The sequence below is a fragment of the Sorex araneus genome, chromosome 2 (assembly GCF_027595985.1).
Source record: "Sorex araneus isolate mSorAra2 chromosome 2, mSorAra2.pri, whole genome shotgun sequence".
In the NCBI taxonomy this organism is placed as follows: Eukaryota; Metazoa; Chordata; class Mammalia; order Eulipotyphla; family Soricidae; genus Sorex; species Sorex araneus.
Genome location: NC_073303.1, coordinates 127,677,619 through 127,694,854, shown reverse-complemented (window position 1 = coordinate 127,694,854; position 17,236 = coordinate 127,677,619). Strand labels below are relative to the sequence as shown.

The window sequence follows — 17,236 nt, the reverse complement described above, 5'->3', positions numbered from 1 at the left end:
TCTGTTTAGGCAGGCACTGGGCTACCCGCCCACCCCCATGATGTACCCCAGTTTGTTCAGCCTTGCAGGGACCTGAGATTAACTGTGGCTTTTGATCTCTTTCGAGATTTATTTATGGGTCTCTGAAGCAAGGCTGATACATGAGCTTGTATAGCTGAGCCAGAGGTGATTTGTGGGTGTGACTCCCACATACCTAACTTTTGGTGGTTTAATTCTTGGGAAACTTGGTCCTGAGTTGTTGGGGTCCGGCCAGAGGCACAGCAGTGATTTGGGGGTATCAGAGAGCCTGGAGGCACCGTCAGGCTGCTGATGCATTTGCCCCTTGGGTCCAGTTTGACCTGCTGGTGTGGCCACACCCCGTGCACCTCAGTGGCCATGGCAGGAGCAGCCCTGGGAGGGACCAGGACCAGGGCTTTGGCCAGGGCTGCTAAAGTTCTGGGCATTCTGGGTGGGCCACGGCCACCAGCCCAGCAGGGCCTGACCAGGGGACACATGGCCCCGTCCCTGGTCTCCAGACAGTTGGCGTTCAAGGAGATTTTCCTCCATAATGTGCTGCGGGCAGCTCGGGCTGGTCTGGGGAAGAAATGGCAGTCAGTCGCCAGGGCCTCATGGCGGGAACCCAGGGCACCCCTCAATTCCGAGACCTGTGCTCCATGGCGGTGCCGAGCTGGACCCGAAGGGCCCCAATCAGACACGTTCAAACTCTGCTGCTGCCCTTAGCATTGAGAGCTGTGGGAGCTGGAGGCCGCCGTCTTCACGGTCCCTCCCAGTCCCACTCCAACCAGCACTCTATGGCGGGCGGCTGGCCGGTTTCTGTCACTCTCCCAAGGGACACCCACGTTCACTCACACAGACCTCTCATGACCCTATCTCCTGTTCAGAGCACTGAGAGACGCTTCTCTTCGCCAGCTCTGGCGCTCGCAGCTACACCATCAGCATCTTGACTAGAACGTGAATTTTTAAATTGAAGGCACTTTACACGTGAAAACATTGCAAGAGTTTAGGTGTGTGTCATGGAAAACTCCCATGTGGCTCTACAGCAATAAGTTCGCCATAAGAAAAGCCATTTCCATCCTCATGGCACCAGCATCCCCTTTGTCCCTGTTTCCCACCCTCTGCCCTTCCCTAGCCCTTCCTGGTAACCGCTAATCATCCTTATAGTCCGAATACTTGGTTGGGTTCTTTTCACACCGTACCACAGAGGAGTGAAGTCATGGCAAGATAGCACAGTGGTAGGGTGTTCACCTTTCATGCGTCCGACCTGTGTTCGATTCCTACGCCCCTCTCGGAGAGCCTGGCAAGCTACCAAGAGTATCTAGCTCACACGGCAGAGCCTGGCAAGCTACCCGTGGCATATTGGATATGCCAAAGATAGTAACAATAAGTCTCACAATGAGAGACGTTACTGGTGCCCGCTCAAACAAATCGATGAGCAATGGGATGACAGTGACAGTTACCTGGTTTATTTTATTATTATTAGAGACATGTACTATAAAACATATGCATACAGAGACACAGATATACAGACACATGTATACACAACAGACATGCACAGAAAAATATGCATATACACAAAGACATGCATACACAGTGACATACATGCACAGACACACATAAACACCACACTTGTACACACAGAGACATACACATATACACACACATAAAACACACAAATAGACACACACATGCACAGAGACATAAATATATCCAGACACAAATACACATGCATTCACGGAGACCCACAGAAATATACATGTACATAGACAGGTACACACAAACACACAGAAATATACACAGGCATAAATACACATCGGACTGGAGCTATAGCATAGCAGGTAGGCGTTTGCCTTGCATGCAGCCGACCCAGATTTGATTCCTCCATCCCTCTTGGAGAGCCTGGCAAGCTACCGAGAGTATCCTGTCCACATGGCAGAGCCTGGAAAGCTACCTGTGGCATATTCAGTATGCCAAAAGCAGTAACAAGTCTCATAATAGCGGCGTTACTGTCCCACTCGAGCAAATCAATAAACAATGGGACAACAGTGCTTCAGTGCTATTATTTTTTTAATTGAAATCACTGTGAGATACAATTAGAAGTTTTCACGTTTGAGTTTCAGTCATACAATGATTGAACACCCATCCCTCCACCAGTGCACATTCTTCACCATCAATGTCCCCAGTATCCCCACCCCCATCCCAACCTTTCCAGCCCTCCCCCTGCCTCTATGGCAGACCATTTCCCCCATACTCTCTCTCTACTTTTGGGCATTATGGTTTGCAATACAGATACTGAGAGACCATCACCTTTGGCCCTTTATCTACTTTCAGCACACATCTCCCATCTGTACTGATCTCTGAGCACAGAACCAGGATTCAGATCTGAACACTGCTGAGTGTAGCCCCCAAACAAAGAAACAAAATATAGAAAATAGGGGTTTTCTTGCTGTGCTTCACGGTGAATGATGTTAGCTGTGCTCTAGACTTCTCTATCTTTACTGTCTCACCTTCTGTTTTACGGTTGCTAACTGTGATCCTAAGAAGTGCGTTGTTTCTCCAGATCTCCACCCCTATTCTACATAAGAAGCAACAGGAAAGGCACGAGGATGGAGAAGTTTGTCTTTGTCCTCCACCACCAGTGTAGCACCAAAGAAAAAGCAAACACATTTTTTTAAAGATTCAATACTGACTCTTCTAGAATTTGCTATAATGAATGATGCAATTTTAAATACCTTTCCTCTATGCAGATATACAACCATATTTGCATTTTTATTCTTTTCCTTAGTTTGCATTTTATGGATTTTCTTATAATAATTTTTTCTATAACATGTATTCTACTTACTGATGATGGTAGATTATGTTATCATTTGGGAGGCCAGTCATGCTTGGGGATTACTCTTAGCTCTGTGCTCAGGGGTCGTCCTGGTGGTACTCAGGGGATCTAACCAGGGTTGGCTTCATGTAAGACACCCACCTTACCCACTGTACCATCTCTCTGACCTTATAATATGTAATATAATAATTTTATTAAAATATAATAATATAATATAATAATATATAATATAATAATTTTAAGCCATGTGTATTATTAAATTAAAATATATATTATGTGTAATATATAATATAATAATTTTATTAAAATATAATAATATATAATATAATAATTTTAAGCCATGTATATCATATACTGACTCAAGCTCCAACACAGATGAACCTTAATATAGTATATTTAAATGTCTAAACCAGATGTTCTTTTATTATTATTCTTTGGGTTCATATGTGTTACATTTCCTTATTTTAGAGAAAAAGAAACCAAAAGTCTTCCTGGAGGCTGTGACTGCTAAAAATCAGTTTCTTCTTCTAGGCATTTTGACCCTCTTCCTTCTCATTATTTGAGGGGCTGGCTGTGTGGGGAGCCATATTTGGGAAAAGGACCACCTCTAAAATCATGTGTTTCTAATAGTCTCTTTTATTGCGACCTGCAAGGGATAAGATATGAAATGAGGTTGTGCTCTGTTCACGTGGTGTTCATCCTCTGTATGGAGGAAAAATTAAGAACTGGATTTTTTAAGGTCTCTCATCATTTCAAATGAATCACAGAAATTGGAAATTAAATTTCTGAGCCAAAACTCAATCATTATATTACATAGATTCTCTTGTGATCAGTTTTGGCTTTGTTTGTTTTGTTTTTACCTTTGGGAGTTGGAAAGAGTTGGAATACACTTTCTGTTTCCTCTCTTTGTGGTAAATGAATCCTTGGCTTTTGTGCTGTTAATGACAGCATGAATATCCGAGATTATTTTTATAGCTGCTAATGATAGTGTAAAAGTCTGCAATGAATTTACTCCTCAGTAGTAGATCTAAAAATTTTTTTTCCAAGAGAATCTTCAAACTGATTTTTAAGTCAAACACACCTTTCTAATAAACAATAAGCTTTCTTACTAACAAAGAAGATAGATAAAACATTCATGGAAACAAAATACAGCTTTAAACACTATTTACACCCCAGTAACCTTTCTCTGTAAAGTGTTCCCAGCTTGGTTTGTGTTGTGAAGCACCTTTATTTTAGTCAAACAAGACCCTGTAAAAACCTGTATGTGCTCCTGGGGCACAGACTTCTCCTCTCGTTGGATATTTTCATCCCAGCCGATATCCTCTTTCCAACAGTTGGTTTGAGTTTTGCAAAATTTGAAATGCTCAGGAACATAAAATGCCCAGAATCTTTTATAAGGAGCTCGACAGAAGTGATTGTCATCAAGGGATATGGCAAGAAGTTTACACACTTGCTAAATGTGTCACTTACTCTTTGCAGATGAAATATTGAGCCCATTTCATATGCTGTCATTTTGCACAAGATACACACAGACTTGAATGAAATCTGAAACACCAGATTTAGACTTGCATTTCAAATGTTCATTTAATATATGGGGTCTTCACTTTTGCAAGCATAGAGGCCCACCCACTTTGTTTTCATACATCGTGTAAACGTGATTTGTTGGGGGGAAGGGGCTGGCAGAACGACCCACCCTGGTGGCACATGGGACTTACTCCTGGCTCTGTGGTCAGGGATCACTACTGGTGGTGGACCAGATGCATAGTAGGGACAGACCCTGGGCTGGTCCATGCAGCCATGCGCCTTGAACTCTGCACTGTCTCTCAGGCTCCAAGCATGCATTTTTTTGAATGAAAAAGACATTACGTTTTTCTCCCCATAGAGACAAATGAAACGTTAAATTTCTTACGTTGATTATTTTTTAAATAATAGAAGTTTCATTGGGGTGTTGTTCATATGCTCTCACATTTATTTAGCCTTCAGACACATACAATTTGATGGCTTTAGTGTATTCATGGAGTTGCACAAGCACCACCATTTTCTGATTGCAATAGTTTCATCATCTCGGAGAATAAGCAGTCAGTCCCCATTTCCTCCTCTCCCTCACCCCCAACTAGCCCTCCCACCCCCTTGGCATCTAAAATTGAACTCTTACCCTCAGGCCTTTAGTGTGTTTTGACTTGCCATCTAAATGGAACCTTAGAACAGTTCCTTTGTATGGGCTGATCTCACTTAGTTTAAGGTTTTTAAGGTTCGTCTGTGTTGGAGCTGAGTCACGATGTGACTTACTCATGGGTGAATGCCATGCCATTGTATGTTTAGACCACGTCTTGCTTCTTCTTTGATTTCTTAATGGAAATGCTAGTGTTTTTCCATCTTTCCTCTTTTGAGTCCTGCTTCTGTGAATATTTCTGTCACGTTTGTGTGTGCCCGTGTATTTTCCATTCTCAAGTTTATGCCTGGAAGTAGAACTTCTGGGTCACAGGGCAACTCCAGATTTAACTTGTTCTGGAGTTTTCGCCTGTTCCCCCGTGGCTTCCCCCATCACATTCCCACCAGCTATGCACAAGAGTTCACATTTTTCCGTGTGCTCCCCCAATACTCGTTTTTATTTGCCTTTGTGACGTGGGCTCTCCTAGAAGGAAGCGGGGGAAGTTTAGTTTTGAGTCATGCATTTGATTTTCCTTCCCCCTTTGGCTAGTGACAGTCCCGCATCTTTTCCAGTGCTTGTAATTCATTTGCATGTTGTATCTGGTGAAATGTCTTTCACGGTTTCGTTTAGGTGGCTGTTTCATTATTGGGTTGTTTAGCATTCGGGATCCATTTGATATATGAGACCCTTATCTGATATATGTTCTCAAAAATGTCCCTTCATTCTCTGGATTGTCTTTTTTCCCTTGGGTGATAAGTTCAAAGAAGTTGAAGAGCTTGATAATTCAATTTATCTATTCTGTTGGCTATGATTTTGGAGTTGTATCAAAGATATGATTTCCTTACTCGGGGTTATGAGGCTTTAAAGTTCCAGCTTTTACATTTAGGTCTATGGTTTGTTTACAGTTAATATTTTGCATGTTGTGACATAGAAGTTGATACTTTTGCTTGCAGGTGTCTTGTGTGCTCAGCATCATCTATCAAAAATATTTTTTCTATCCCCCTTGAACTATCTTGTACCCTCTTGAAAGTGAAATTACCCTGGTTGTAGCAATTGATTTCTGGGCTCTCAGTTCTGTCCTATTGATCTACTTTCTATCCTTATATTACCACCAGTCTTGATTACTATAGATTTGCAGTAGCTTTGGAAATTTGAAAGTGTATATCTCTGACTTTGCTTCACTTCTCCTGTTTGGCTTGGTTTATTTCAATCCTTTGTTTTCCTATATGAATTTAAAGAATCAGTTTGTCAATTTCTTCAAAAATGATAGATGCAATTTTGCTATGGATGGTGGAGAATACATAGATCAATTTGGGGATAATTTTCATTTGGCAACCCATAAACATAGGCTATCTTTCCAATACTTAGACCTCCTTTGATCGATTTCAACAGTATTTTGCATGTACAGATATAAAATATTTGACAGTGCACATATCTTGCACTTATTTTCTTAAATTTATTTGTGATATTTTATTCTTTTTTTGGGAACTTACTATAAATGTAGCTGCTGACTTAATTTACTTTTTAGACTGCTTATTGCTGCTGTATTGTATTATTGCTACCACTCAATTTTTTTAATGTTATTATAATTAAGACAATGTGTTTAACAGTAGTATTGAAAGTTTTGGTCTTGGGATGCACAGTTATGTCGCCTCCCCACCACAAGTGCCCAACACCCCCTAGTCCTGCCCCTTTGTCACCTCCCATCCACCTTCCCTCACCCCAATCTGGTATTCTCATCAGACAACTTACTTTGCAATATCAATATTTTAAACCTTCCCATATTTAATATTGTATCCTGCACACTTACTAACTTAAGATTCTAATTGGTTGTTGTTTTGTAGATTCTTAGGAGTTGCATAACCATGCAATTGATGAACAGAAAGCCTTTCACTCCTTCTATCATGCCTGGATTCCACCTAGTCCTTCTGGCTAGAGTTTCTGGTTTTGGATGTTAAGTAGAAATGGAGAGAGCAAGCAGTTTGTCTGCGGCTGATGTTGAGCGCAGTGTTGACTTGTCTGAATAATGAGGCATTAGGTCTTCTCCCAGGAGCTGAGTGTTGAAGTGTTGGGCCATACGGGAGACCCCATCCACCAGGGTTAGGACATATTTGCTCCTTAATACGCTGTTTTTTTTTCTCTCATGAAAAGGGTATGTAGTATTTTGTCAAAAGGCCTTCTAGCATTTGTTGAGATGATCACGTAGCTTTTGGGATTTTGCCCTTCATTGATATATAACATTGATTATTTTCAGATTACAAACCAACCTTGCATTCCAGGGATAAATCCTATTTGGTCCTGTTACATGATTCTTTTTGTATGTTGCTGGTATGAGTTCTCTGGCATTTTCTTGAGGAATTTTTGCCTTTACATTCATGAGGTATTTTTCTTTATTATTTTTTTGCGATGTTGGTTGTAGTGACTTTGTGAATGAGTTGGGAAGTATTCCCTCCTCTGTGGCATTTGTGAAGAGTTTGTGAAGGACTGGCATTGATCTTTCAATATTCTTTTATTCTTCTTGGCTTCCCTTGCAGTTGCCTCTTTGCTATTTATTGTAAGATTGCAAGTGTGGCTTGTGAATGGGGACAGGAAAGTGGTGTTTATACTGATTATCCCCCTGAAGTACAACTGACAGTGAAAGAATGGGACTCTAATAAATGGTTTAGTCCTCATTCTGCCTATTTCTGGTAAGCAGGGCTAGATCATTTACCTCTTGCTTCATCGCAGAATCCAAACACTTCAATAATTTGAATTCAGAACCACAGTTGGAGGAGGTCTCTCGTGCCCTCTCTCTGTCCAGCCTTGGATACACACACACCTGGCCCCTTGCCCCCTGTTCAGAACTCCTGCTGTGACTTATTAGCACATAGAGGTTTAGAAACATCATTTTAAAAGACCGTTAAGAAGTGTTAAACTGACCTCCTGAGTCAGAGTGTCTGAGAACAAGGAGAATTTGTTGAATCCCAGACATCACGTAAGGTAAAAGGAATAATAAATAGATTGTCTTCCTACATATTTCAAATTATGTTGGTCATTAATCACTCCACCAACTCAGTGGGGGAAAAAACAGCAGAGAAGGAATAATAACAACAGCCGGTGTTTACGGAGTCGTGACCTTGTGCCAAACATGGTTTTCAACTTTTGCATGTTTCATTATCTATGTTGCTTCTCATGGCAATGTTATGAGGTCTACACTGACATGACTCGGAGATGTGGAATCTGTGGGAAAAGAGTTTGTCTCCGTTGTTAGGGATCCTGCAGGAATAGAGAAAGGGAGAGGCTGAACCCAGGCTAGGGGACATCCAGAACCCAAAGTGAAGCACAACAAGCCTTCACACTCAGGGTTTCTGGAGTAATGACTTTCGAGTTTTAAGTCATTTGTCTGTCTCTTGACAACAGCACATTCATCAGCATTTAAGAAGTGTGCATAAAAGGCATATTTGGATGATGTAAAGGATGGGACTAGATTATCTTTCTCTGTAGGGGTAATGTAACAGACAACTTCATAAACTTAATATGCAGCATTTATTGGGTACTTCCTGTTAATGAAGCAGAGTGGGTTTAAATGAACCGAACTTTTGCACTGTAAACCAAAAAGTAGGAATTATGAAGATGTCCCCACATTGCTAGATGAAGCCATAGATAAATTCAACTCTGATCACGAATGTTTCGGGGAAGGTCACAGAGAGAGGCCTCCCTCACCCGGCTGAGTTAGCAGTAAGTGGCACAGCCCAGATTAGATGCCAGACAGACTGGTCCCCTGAGACATTTAGTCTGCCGTTTCTCTAAGAAAATAAGTAGTCGCTTCACAGGGTCCTTCTCATTCAGGTCCCCTAAGGTCCTTCAGGATATTCCAAGGAAGCTACAGGTGAAAATCGAGGGAAGGTCATCGCATGAGACTAAGAGGAGTGGGGTGGGGGTGGGGGGTAAGGAAACAAAGCCAGAAGGGGCCCCTCAGTGATGTGGCTGGCTCTGTGTGTTCCTACACCTGCAGGCGAGAGTCACTGCAGAAAACTGAAGGTGAGTCAAGGCTCCTCTGTAAGTCAGAGACAGGCAGAAGCAAGGACAAGAGGGAAACAGTTGGATGGTCTGCGAGCGGCTGTCAGCTGTGTCTCACTGTGGGAAGAGATTGCTGGGCCAGGCTTGCTCGGGGAAACTTTTGGTCTCCAGGGAGCCTGGGGTGGGGTGAGGCAGGGGCTGGGGGTGTCTGGGAGCATTTGGTGTTTGGATTTGTGTCTACAGGTAAAAGGGAACAGTGGGAAGGAACAGTTTGGGAGACTGCATTTGACACTCTGTTAGTAGGTAGAGCGGTGAGAGGATGATAGACCCATGGAAACTCTGATCACGAATGTTTCTGGGAAAGTCACACGCATCTGGAAATGAGCAGGAAATGCTTGATCAGTTGGGCCAATCTGCTTCTCTGTCGGGGTCCAGATTGTAGTAAAATTGGGTGGGGGAGCAGGGGCAGGGCAACTCAGTACCTGCAGCATGGGAATGCTAACATTTCCCAGATGTTGTTTCGGCGTTCCAAGGCTGTATTCTCTGAGTGGTGTTAGAACTAAAGGATGAGATGTCTGGGGCTGATGGGAGAGAGAAGGGAGCTGGGTGGTCTTTGGTTTCTCACCCAAAAGGCCACAGAGCTCCTGGGGGGCACATACAGCTTGGTCACTAAGGCACCGTTCAGAGTTTGAGGCGGTTTCTGCTAACTTTGAGGCAGTTTCCCTTCTGAAAGGAATGCGCCTACTCAATCCCAGGGAACAAGTTCCTAGAAATGACCAGCCAGCTGTAGCTCCGAAGTGTCTTTGAACAGTAAGATGGGGGAGGGGGAGAGTGGGGGAACCACCTTTGAGACCAAAGCAAATCATTATCACCCACTCATGCTAGGCCTTGCGGGCCCCATGGAGAGGGGTGAGCGCCGCCGTGGTGGTGCCCGGGGCTTGGATGCAGCCCAGTGACCCGGCTCTCGACCACAGCCCCCACACAGGCATGCAGGAGTACCAGGAGAATGTGCCCAAGATCCCTGCCGCCTGCATCACTGTGGAGGACGCGGAGATGATGGCCCGGATGGCCTCAGAGGGCCATCAAATCATCGTTCACCTGAAGATGGGAGCCAGGAACCTCCCGGAAGCAGATTCCTTCAACACTGTGGCTGAGATCGTTGGCTGGAAGTACCCAGACGAGGTAAGTGGGGGCTGTGCAGGAGCAATGTCGGGGCATGGGGGAATGGGCTGGTTTTCTTTCTCCAGGGCAAGCATAGGCCAGAGAGAGCCGGTGTCTGCAGGAAACCCTCCTTCAAGAGGCGGGTGCCCACACCCTTCCTCAAAAAAAAAAGAAGTTCCTCCACTGACTCAGCTGAGGGACAGAAGTGGTCCAGGGTGAGAGCTGGACGTCAGCCTCAAACCGCTCCGGTTCCCCTGAGGATGCGGCTCCTTGAATTTTGGATGCAGAATTGGCAGGTGAAACAGCAGCAGCCCCTGAAGCCAATAGTGTTGGTGGTGCAGCCTGGAGGAGGCAGTCCCAGAGGCCCGTGTCGCCATCCAGGCCCGGCCCTGGCTCTTCTCTGGCACCTGGGGATGCCGTCCTTGACCCATGCTGAGCCCTCATGGGTTCTGTCTCTCAAACTCCACCGCTGTCCCCGCCATCTGTTGCCAGGACTAAGCCTGTCCTTGAGGCCTGTAGCCCCAAAGCTCTGGGTCCCTTTGAGCTCCTGAGTTCCTACGGCAGGGGAAGAGTGGAGCTTGCCTGCTACCCACCAGGGCACAGGTCAGGAGAGAAACTGCCGTTCACCCACCCATCCAGGCACGGGGTCCAAGAGGTGGTCTCAGCTGTGTTCCTGGGTAGGGCCTTACTCTTCTGTGCCATTACTATTTCCATCATCTATCTGGCCTTCACACCGGTGAGATTAAAAGTGAGATATCGGGGGCCGGAAGGATAGTACAGAGGTAGGCTCTTGTCTTGCACGTGGCTGACCCAGGTTCAATCCCGAGCACAGAACCAGGGGTGAGCCCTGAGCACTGTCGAGTTACCCCCAAGTGACCAAAAGCAATGACTCAAGTGACCGATTGGGTTAGCTGGATGTCTCCCACCCTGGCCGGAAGCGTGGAGGCTGACCTGGGCACCCGTGACCAGCTGACCATTGCCCTCTGTACTGTGCGGACTGTCTGATCCTTTCAGCCCCATGTGGACGACTCTGCGCCCTTTGTGCCAGGCGAGGGGACGGGCACAGAGGGGGCACAGCTGGTGTGTGGGAAGAGACCCCTGCCGCCCTCTTGACAGGCATTTTTCTGAGTTCGACTGTTAAAGTTTGGGTCTCTTGATCTCAGCGTTGTTGACTGCAGGGTTCTATCATTCCCGAACACCAGCTTTGTATCGTGACTTCCTGACCCGACCCCTGTTGCTTCTCATCTGTCTCTTTCCCCCTCCCCTCCACTCTTTCTCTCCTTCTCCCTATACGCTGGGGCCAAGGTTGATCTGGGCATCCCTCCTTCAAAACATTGCGCTCCCGCATCCAGTTCCTCCAAGTACCACGTCTAAGTGAGATCTTCTCCTGTATCCTTTCTGGCTTACTTACATTGAACACGCTCTTCCTTATTATGATGATTTGATGGCAGAGATCAGCCAGCCCCATACGTGTGTGGATTGTTAGTTTTTCTGATTTCTGTTCGTGTTCATGTCTGGGCTTGCCTCTGGCTCCTACAGACAGTGCGTGGAGCCCATAGACCCCACTTTCCTCTACCCAGACACCACCTGAGTGGGCACCCCAGAATCCCCAGAGACCCTCCCTCCTGGGAGTGGGCACTCTCTGCCTCTGAGACAGAGCCACTCACGAAGAGGTTTCCCTCTGGTAACTCGAGAGGAACGAGTGGGGAAACTCCAGGACAGGCCGAGTTCCAGAGACTTCTAGTGTCATCTTGAATCTTCACTATGAGCAGCCCAACCTCACGACAGATGGGGGGCAGAGACCCAATGACACCATAGAAGGGACAAAAGCCCCACGTGGCTGTGTTGGGTGTTTAGCTCAGGGTTGCCCTGCCCTGCCCCTCATAGCCTGCCCTGACGTCTCAGGGACAGGGCGGGTCCCTGAGGCCCCTCACTGCTGGGTCTTCCCCAGGAGGTGGGAAACCACTGCCTGACAGGCATCTCACTTCCTCCGAAATGCACGGGAAACCCGGGCCACGGTTGGCACCTACCACGTGGCCATCGTGCGTGTGAAGCACCAGCAGGCTCAGACCTGGGGATGGATCTGCACTGGGTGCTGTGAGGGGCGAGGCCGGGAGGCCTGTTGGGTCAGAATTTCAGATCCCCAGTTGTGAAGAGACCAAGTCCACACACGATAATGTGAAAACAAAGGAACTTGATTGCTAGCTCAAGCTAGGGTCCAAGTCTCATCCAACACAGTGGAGTCTGGACAAGGACCCGACTTCAGATCACAAGTGGTTCTGACAGGATTCAGAGTTTCAAAGTTAAGCAAGCACTAAGGTAACAGTGGTCAGGCAACAGTTAAACAATAGTTTCCAATAACAGTAATAGTTCCAGGGTTACATAGACGACCCATTCCTTGCGGTTATCAAAAGGTAATTTCTGGGGCATTATAACTGAGGCAGAGTGATTGATTGAGCATTTATTGGGCCCAGGAACTTTCCCAGGCGGGTTCAGGTCGGCCAGTTACACGTTGTTTCATTGCTGGGAAACTGAATCTGTTTCAGTTCCAGGAACTGAACCTGATTTTGCTGATTTCTGCTGCCTGTCATGGTGTCAGTTTTGCCCTTGCAAGGCCCTCTGAAGAATGTCACTGTAGGACGCTGAGGTTAAAGCATCAAGCTGCGTGGCTTCTCCTGCATTTGCCCGTCACTGTTGGGTGCGGAGGGGTGGCAGCTGCATGTCGTTGGGCTGAGACAGTGAGGCTGCCTGCCAGCCTCCCACCCCGAGAATCCAGCCAGCGTCTCCACAGCCAGCCGGGGCTCTGGAATGCGCCTGCCTGGCCCACACGTGGACCGTGGCCTGACGCAGAACAGCCAGCTCGGCCACTCCTTGACCCTCAAGTGCCAGGCGAGGCCACCCATCGCCCAGTTTGGGGTGAGCCGTCCCGGAGCCTGAGAAGCACTGAGAGAATGACGTGCCCGTGTGACCCCCAGGAGAACAGGCCGTGTGTGCGCAGAAGGGCGTGGAGGGACAGAGGATGTGGCAGGAAGCGTTAGGGGTGGAGAGTCGAGTGGCTGCAGCGGGCATGGCTGTGCCCCGTCAGGTCCACATGCACAGAAGCCGCTGGGGACAGGGCAGAGCTGCCAGCCGGGGCCTGTGGAGTGGGTGCCACTCCTCCCTCGGCATCCTCATGGGACTCCTGAGGGTGGCTCTGCATGGGCAGCTGATGAAGACGGCAGAGCCGCTCAGGCGCCGTGTGGAATTTCCACTTGAGAGGCGAAAAGGTGCCGCGTCAGTCCCGAGAGAAGTGGGGTGCCCAGCCTCCCCAGGCGCCCCTTCCCAGGTCACTCCTACCCCCCGACTTTCTGGCACTGTGTTCTCAGCTGAAGTCGGGTCCAGCAAGAGCGGATGAAGAGCACAGAGTTCCCCCTGGCTCCCCCCACTCGCCCCCACCTTACCCCTCGGGGAGCCACGAGCTCCCCCACACCCGTGCTCTGGCTGGGCAGAGGCATGTGTGGTGCTGGGGATCCAACCTGCGCCCTTTGAGGCAGAAATGTAATTATTTTTTGGAGGGGGAGGTGGGTTCCGGTCACACCCAGTGGTGCTCAGGGCTTAGTCCTGGCTCTCTTTTTAGGGGCCACTGTAGGAGGTGCTCAGGAGATCACATATAGAGCTGGGGATTGAACCTGAGCCCTTCCAGGGAGAAATGTTTGATTTGGGCGTTTTTAATTGTTTTCGTTGATGGTGGGTGTAGCGTTCGGCCACACCTGGAGGTGCTCAGCTCTGACCCTGACTCTGTGCTGAGCGGTCACTCTTGAAGGCGCTCAGGAGACCATAAGGGGGGCTGGGGATCAACCTGGGTCAGCTGTAGGCGGGGCAGGCACCCCACCCACCATATTCCTTCTCGGCCCCCAGAAGTGAACATGTGATGGCCCATCTGTGTTCTGCGTGGCCACATGCGGGCCAACTGAATTTTTTTAAAACAGCCATTGCCCAGATGGACGCGTCATTCCTTGCCCGCCCTCCCTCTTTGGCTACTGGCTGGCACTCGCCAGCGGGGCCCTCGCCCTGTCCCGTCCACGTCCCGCTGTGCCCTGAGGTAGCGACTGCCACCCCGAAGACGCCCCGTGGATAGTCTTCCGCTGGGTTTTCATACCAAACTGATACCTCGCTCACTTGGAAAACAGAGCCAAGTGGACAGAACTTCCGCTCGGGAGCACCCTGACGGCTGCTCTCGACATCTGGCTGCCGCTGCTTTCTGGGTAGTTTCTCCTGAATATTTCATAGCGTCATATTTCATCGTGTCAGATCTATTTTTTCCTTTCTCACTCGGCAAAACATATCCTTTCAACTAGAAATTTCAGCCTCCAAGTTATTCTAACAAATGGGTATTCCTTAACTTCCCTAAACCTGTTATTAGAGGTCTACACTGCACATTAATCTTGGGGTAAAAGTAATGTGATTTCTCAACAAATGTGCAGCAGGGCCGTTCTGAAGCTGCTGTGAGCCACCGACAGCCTGAAACGGGACAATTTTAAACAACAATCCATGGGCCGCCTCGGTTTAGGGATGATCTTTTCCGGCCGGGAAGCTGCTGTGGGGACTTCAGCGAGATGACTCCGGCCACACACTGTGGTCCCCTCCGCCATGGCGCTAGTTAAATGAAACACGATGATTCCACGAAGGGCGTTATTATTCCGTGCACATTCTTGACTCCTAATTTCAGGCTAAACTAACTTAATTTAACGTCATGTGAAAGCTTAGCTGCAGTTACAGCCCCGTAATGCCTGTTTTTCCTTTGTCATGCCTCATCTCTGCAACATTACCATACTTGCTTCCAAATTGACTTGAACCCGCTGGTCAGTAGAACTTTCTCCTGTTTTTCTCTCCGCCTTGACGCGAAAAGGCCTTTGGGCCTGCGCCATAACCCAGCACGTGGCTGTTTTCTTTCTTTTTAAAAAATTTTTTATTTACTTATTTTATTGAATCACCATAAGATAGTTACAAGCTTTCATGTTTGGGTTACAATCACACAGTGATCAAACACCCATCCCTCCACCAGTGCACAACATTCCCCACCACCAATATCCCACCCTCCCCTGCCTCCGTGGCAGACAATATTCCCCATGTTCTCTATCTTTGGGCATTATGGCTTGCAACACAGACACTGAGAGGTCATCGTGCTTGGTCCGTTATTTACTTTCGGCACACGTCTCCCATCCCGACCATTTTCTTAATAACCCTCCAGAAACAGGCTTAGATGGCAGAGCACAGCGTGGCTCAAGGGATTCCACCGTGGGATTTCCTGTCCAGAGATTCTCGTGTGGGTGACAGGGGACCCTGCTCTTCGCCTCTGCCCTGTCTCCTAAACATCCCAAACAGCAGGGTGACCCTCCAGCTGACCAGTGGGCCTTCACACGCCTGCTGGGGCAGCTGGAGCTGGGGCCGGAGCCACTTGCCCCGTACCTGCCAACCTGGTTCCACCCTCGGAACCTAGACGGTCTCCAGGAGAGACTCCTGAGCACAGAGCCAGGAGTAAGCCCTGGGTCTGGCACGAAAGACAAAACCAGTCCAAGTGGGTCCTGGGATGCCCCTCTGTGGGAAGACACCTGTTGGCCTGTGTGAGGCCCCAGGTTCCGTCTGGGCTCTGCGTGACCCTGACTTCTGGTCCCTAAGGGGGTCTCTTAACCGAGCACTGTCAGGTGTGGTCCCCAGGGTGGAAGTGCCATGGCGTCTCCACTTCCTGCCAGCCAGTAGCCAACGAGTCTGAGGACTCACCTGGCGCCAGACGTGCTGCCGTGCTGGGGCGGGACAGTGCCCCGTCCGGCCAGGAGTCCTGTTGTCACAGTTTCCATGTAGCCGCCTATCTCTGTGCTTCCCCTTCGAGCCCTCCGTCTCCCTGGCAAGAGCGTACCTGCCCTTTCCCTGTCTGCTTGCTCCCTCCGAGCCTTCCAGAAACTTCCAGAAAGCTTCCCCCTTTCTGGAAGGCGTTCCTATGGGTCCCTGTGCTGTAGGGGACTTGGTGAGGGGGCAGAGCAAGGCTGGGACCCAAGCACTGCCCGGCAAGCAGACCGGGCCTTGGGCCTTGGCGCCTGTCTCTTTCGCCGGCCTGCCCATGTCTCTGCTGCTTGGCCTGAGCGGGGCCCGCTGGGCTGCGTCCTGTCCCCTTTGCCCGGGTCCAGCCCGGCTTGGGGGTCTATCTGGGCGCGAGGGTGTGGAGGTCCCTTGTCTATGCCCGACTCCCCCTCCCCCGCTGGATCTGTCTTAGGGTCACCAGCGTGCTGTGGGGAAATGTCCCAAAGGTCCAGTAGGGGTCACTCTTCACTGGCCCCTCCCATAGCTGACGCTCTGCCAGGACTCTTGTCACATCTGAGTCTCAGACACGGAGAACGCTTTCATGGGGCTCGGCCAGGCAGATGAGTTCATGGTTCCAGAGCCTGCGCCTGCCCCCCTGCTGATCCTGCCCTTCCTTCCCTCCCTCCCCCTCCCTCTCTCCCTCCCTCCCTCCCTCCCTCCCTCCCTCCCTCCTTCACTCCTTCACTCTCCTCCTTCCTCTCTCCCTCTCTCTGTCTCCCTCTCCTTCTCTCTCCCCCCTCTCCTTCCCTCTCTCTCTCCCTCTCTGTCACTCTCCCCCTCTCTCCCTCCCCTTCTCTCCCTCCCTCTCTGTCTCCCCATCTCTCTCCCTCTCTCTCTCCCTCTCTGTCACTCTCCCCCTCTCTCCCTCCCCTTCTCTCCCTCCCTCTCTGTCTCCCCGTCTCTCTCCCTCTCTGTCTCCCCGTCTCTCTCCCTCTCTGTCTCCCTGTCTCCCTCCCTCTCTGTCTCCCCGTCTCTCTCCCTCTCTGTCTCCCTGTCTCCCTCCCTCTCTGTCTCCCCGTCTCCCTCCCTCTCTGTCTCCCCATCTCTCTCCCTCTCTGTCTCCCCGTCTCTCTCCCTCTCTGTCTCCCCGTCTCCCTCCCTCTCTGTCTCCCCGTCTCCCTCCCTCTCTGTCTCCCTGTCTCTCTCCCTCTCTGTCTCCCCAAGCCCCCATGTCTTGCCCCATGCGTTCCCGTTGTTCACAAAAATTCCATCCTGGGTTTCGTGTTTTGCCACTGGTGGCGGCAGTTTATAATCCA

The 17,236-nt window shown here is 48.9% G+C and overlaps 1 protein-coding gene across 1 annotated transcript in view; it reads left to right on the top strand.

Moving 5' to 3' along the window:
- CPQ (carboxypeptidase Q) overlaps positions 1-17,236 on the top strand; it is a 272,392-nt gene that overhangs the window by 111,467 nt on the left and 143,689 nt on the right. Inside the window, exon 4 of the mRNA XM_012935321.2 lies at positions 9,956-10,163. Within this exon, the coding sequence (XP_012790775.2) occupies positions 9,956-10,163 (208 nt within the window). The remainder of the gene's footprint in view (positions 1-9,955; positions 10,164-17,236) is intronic.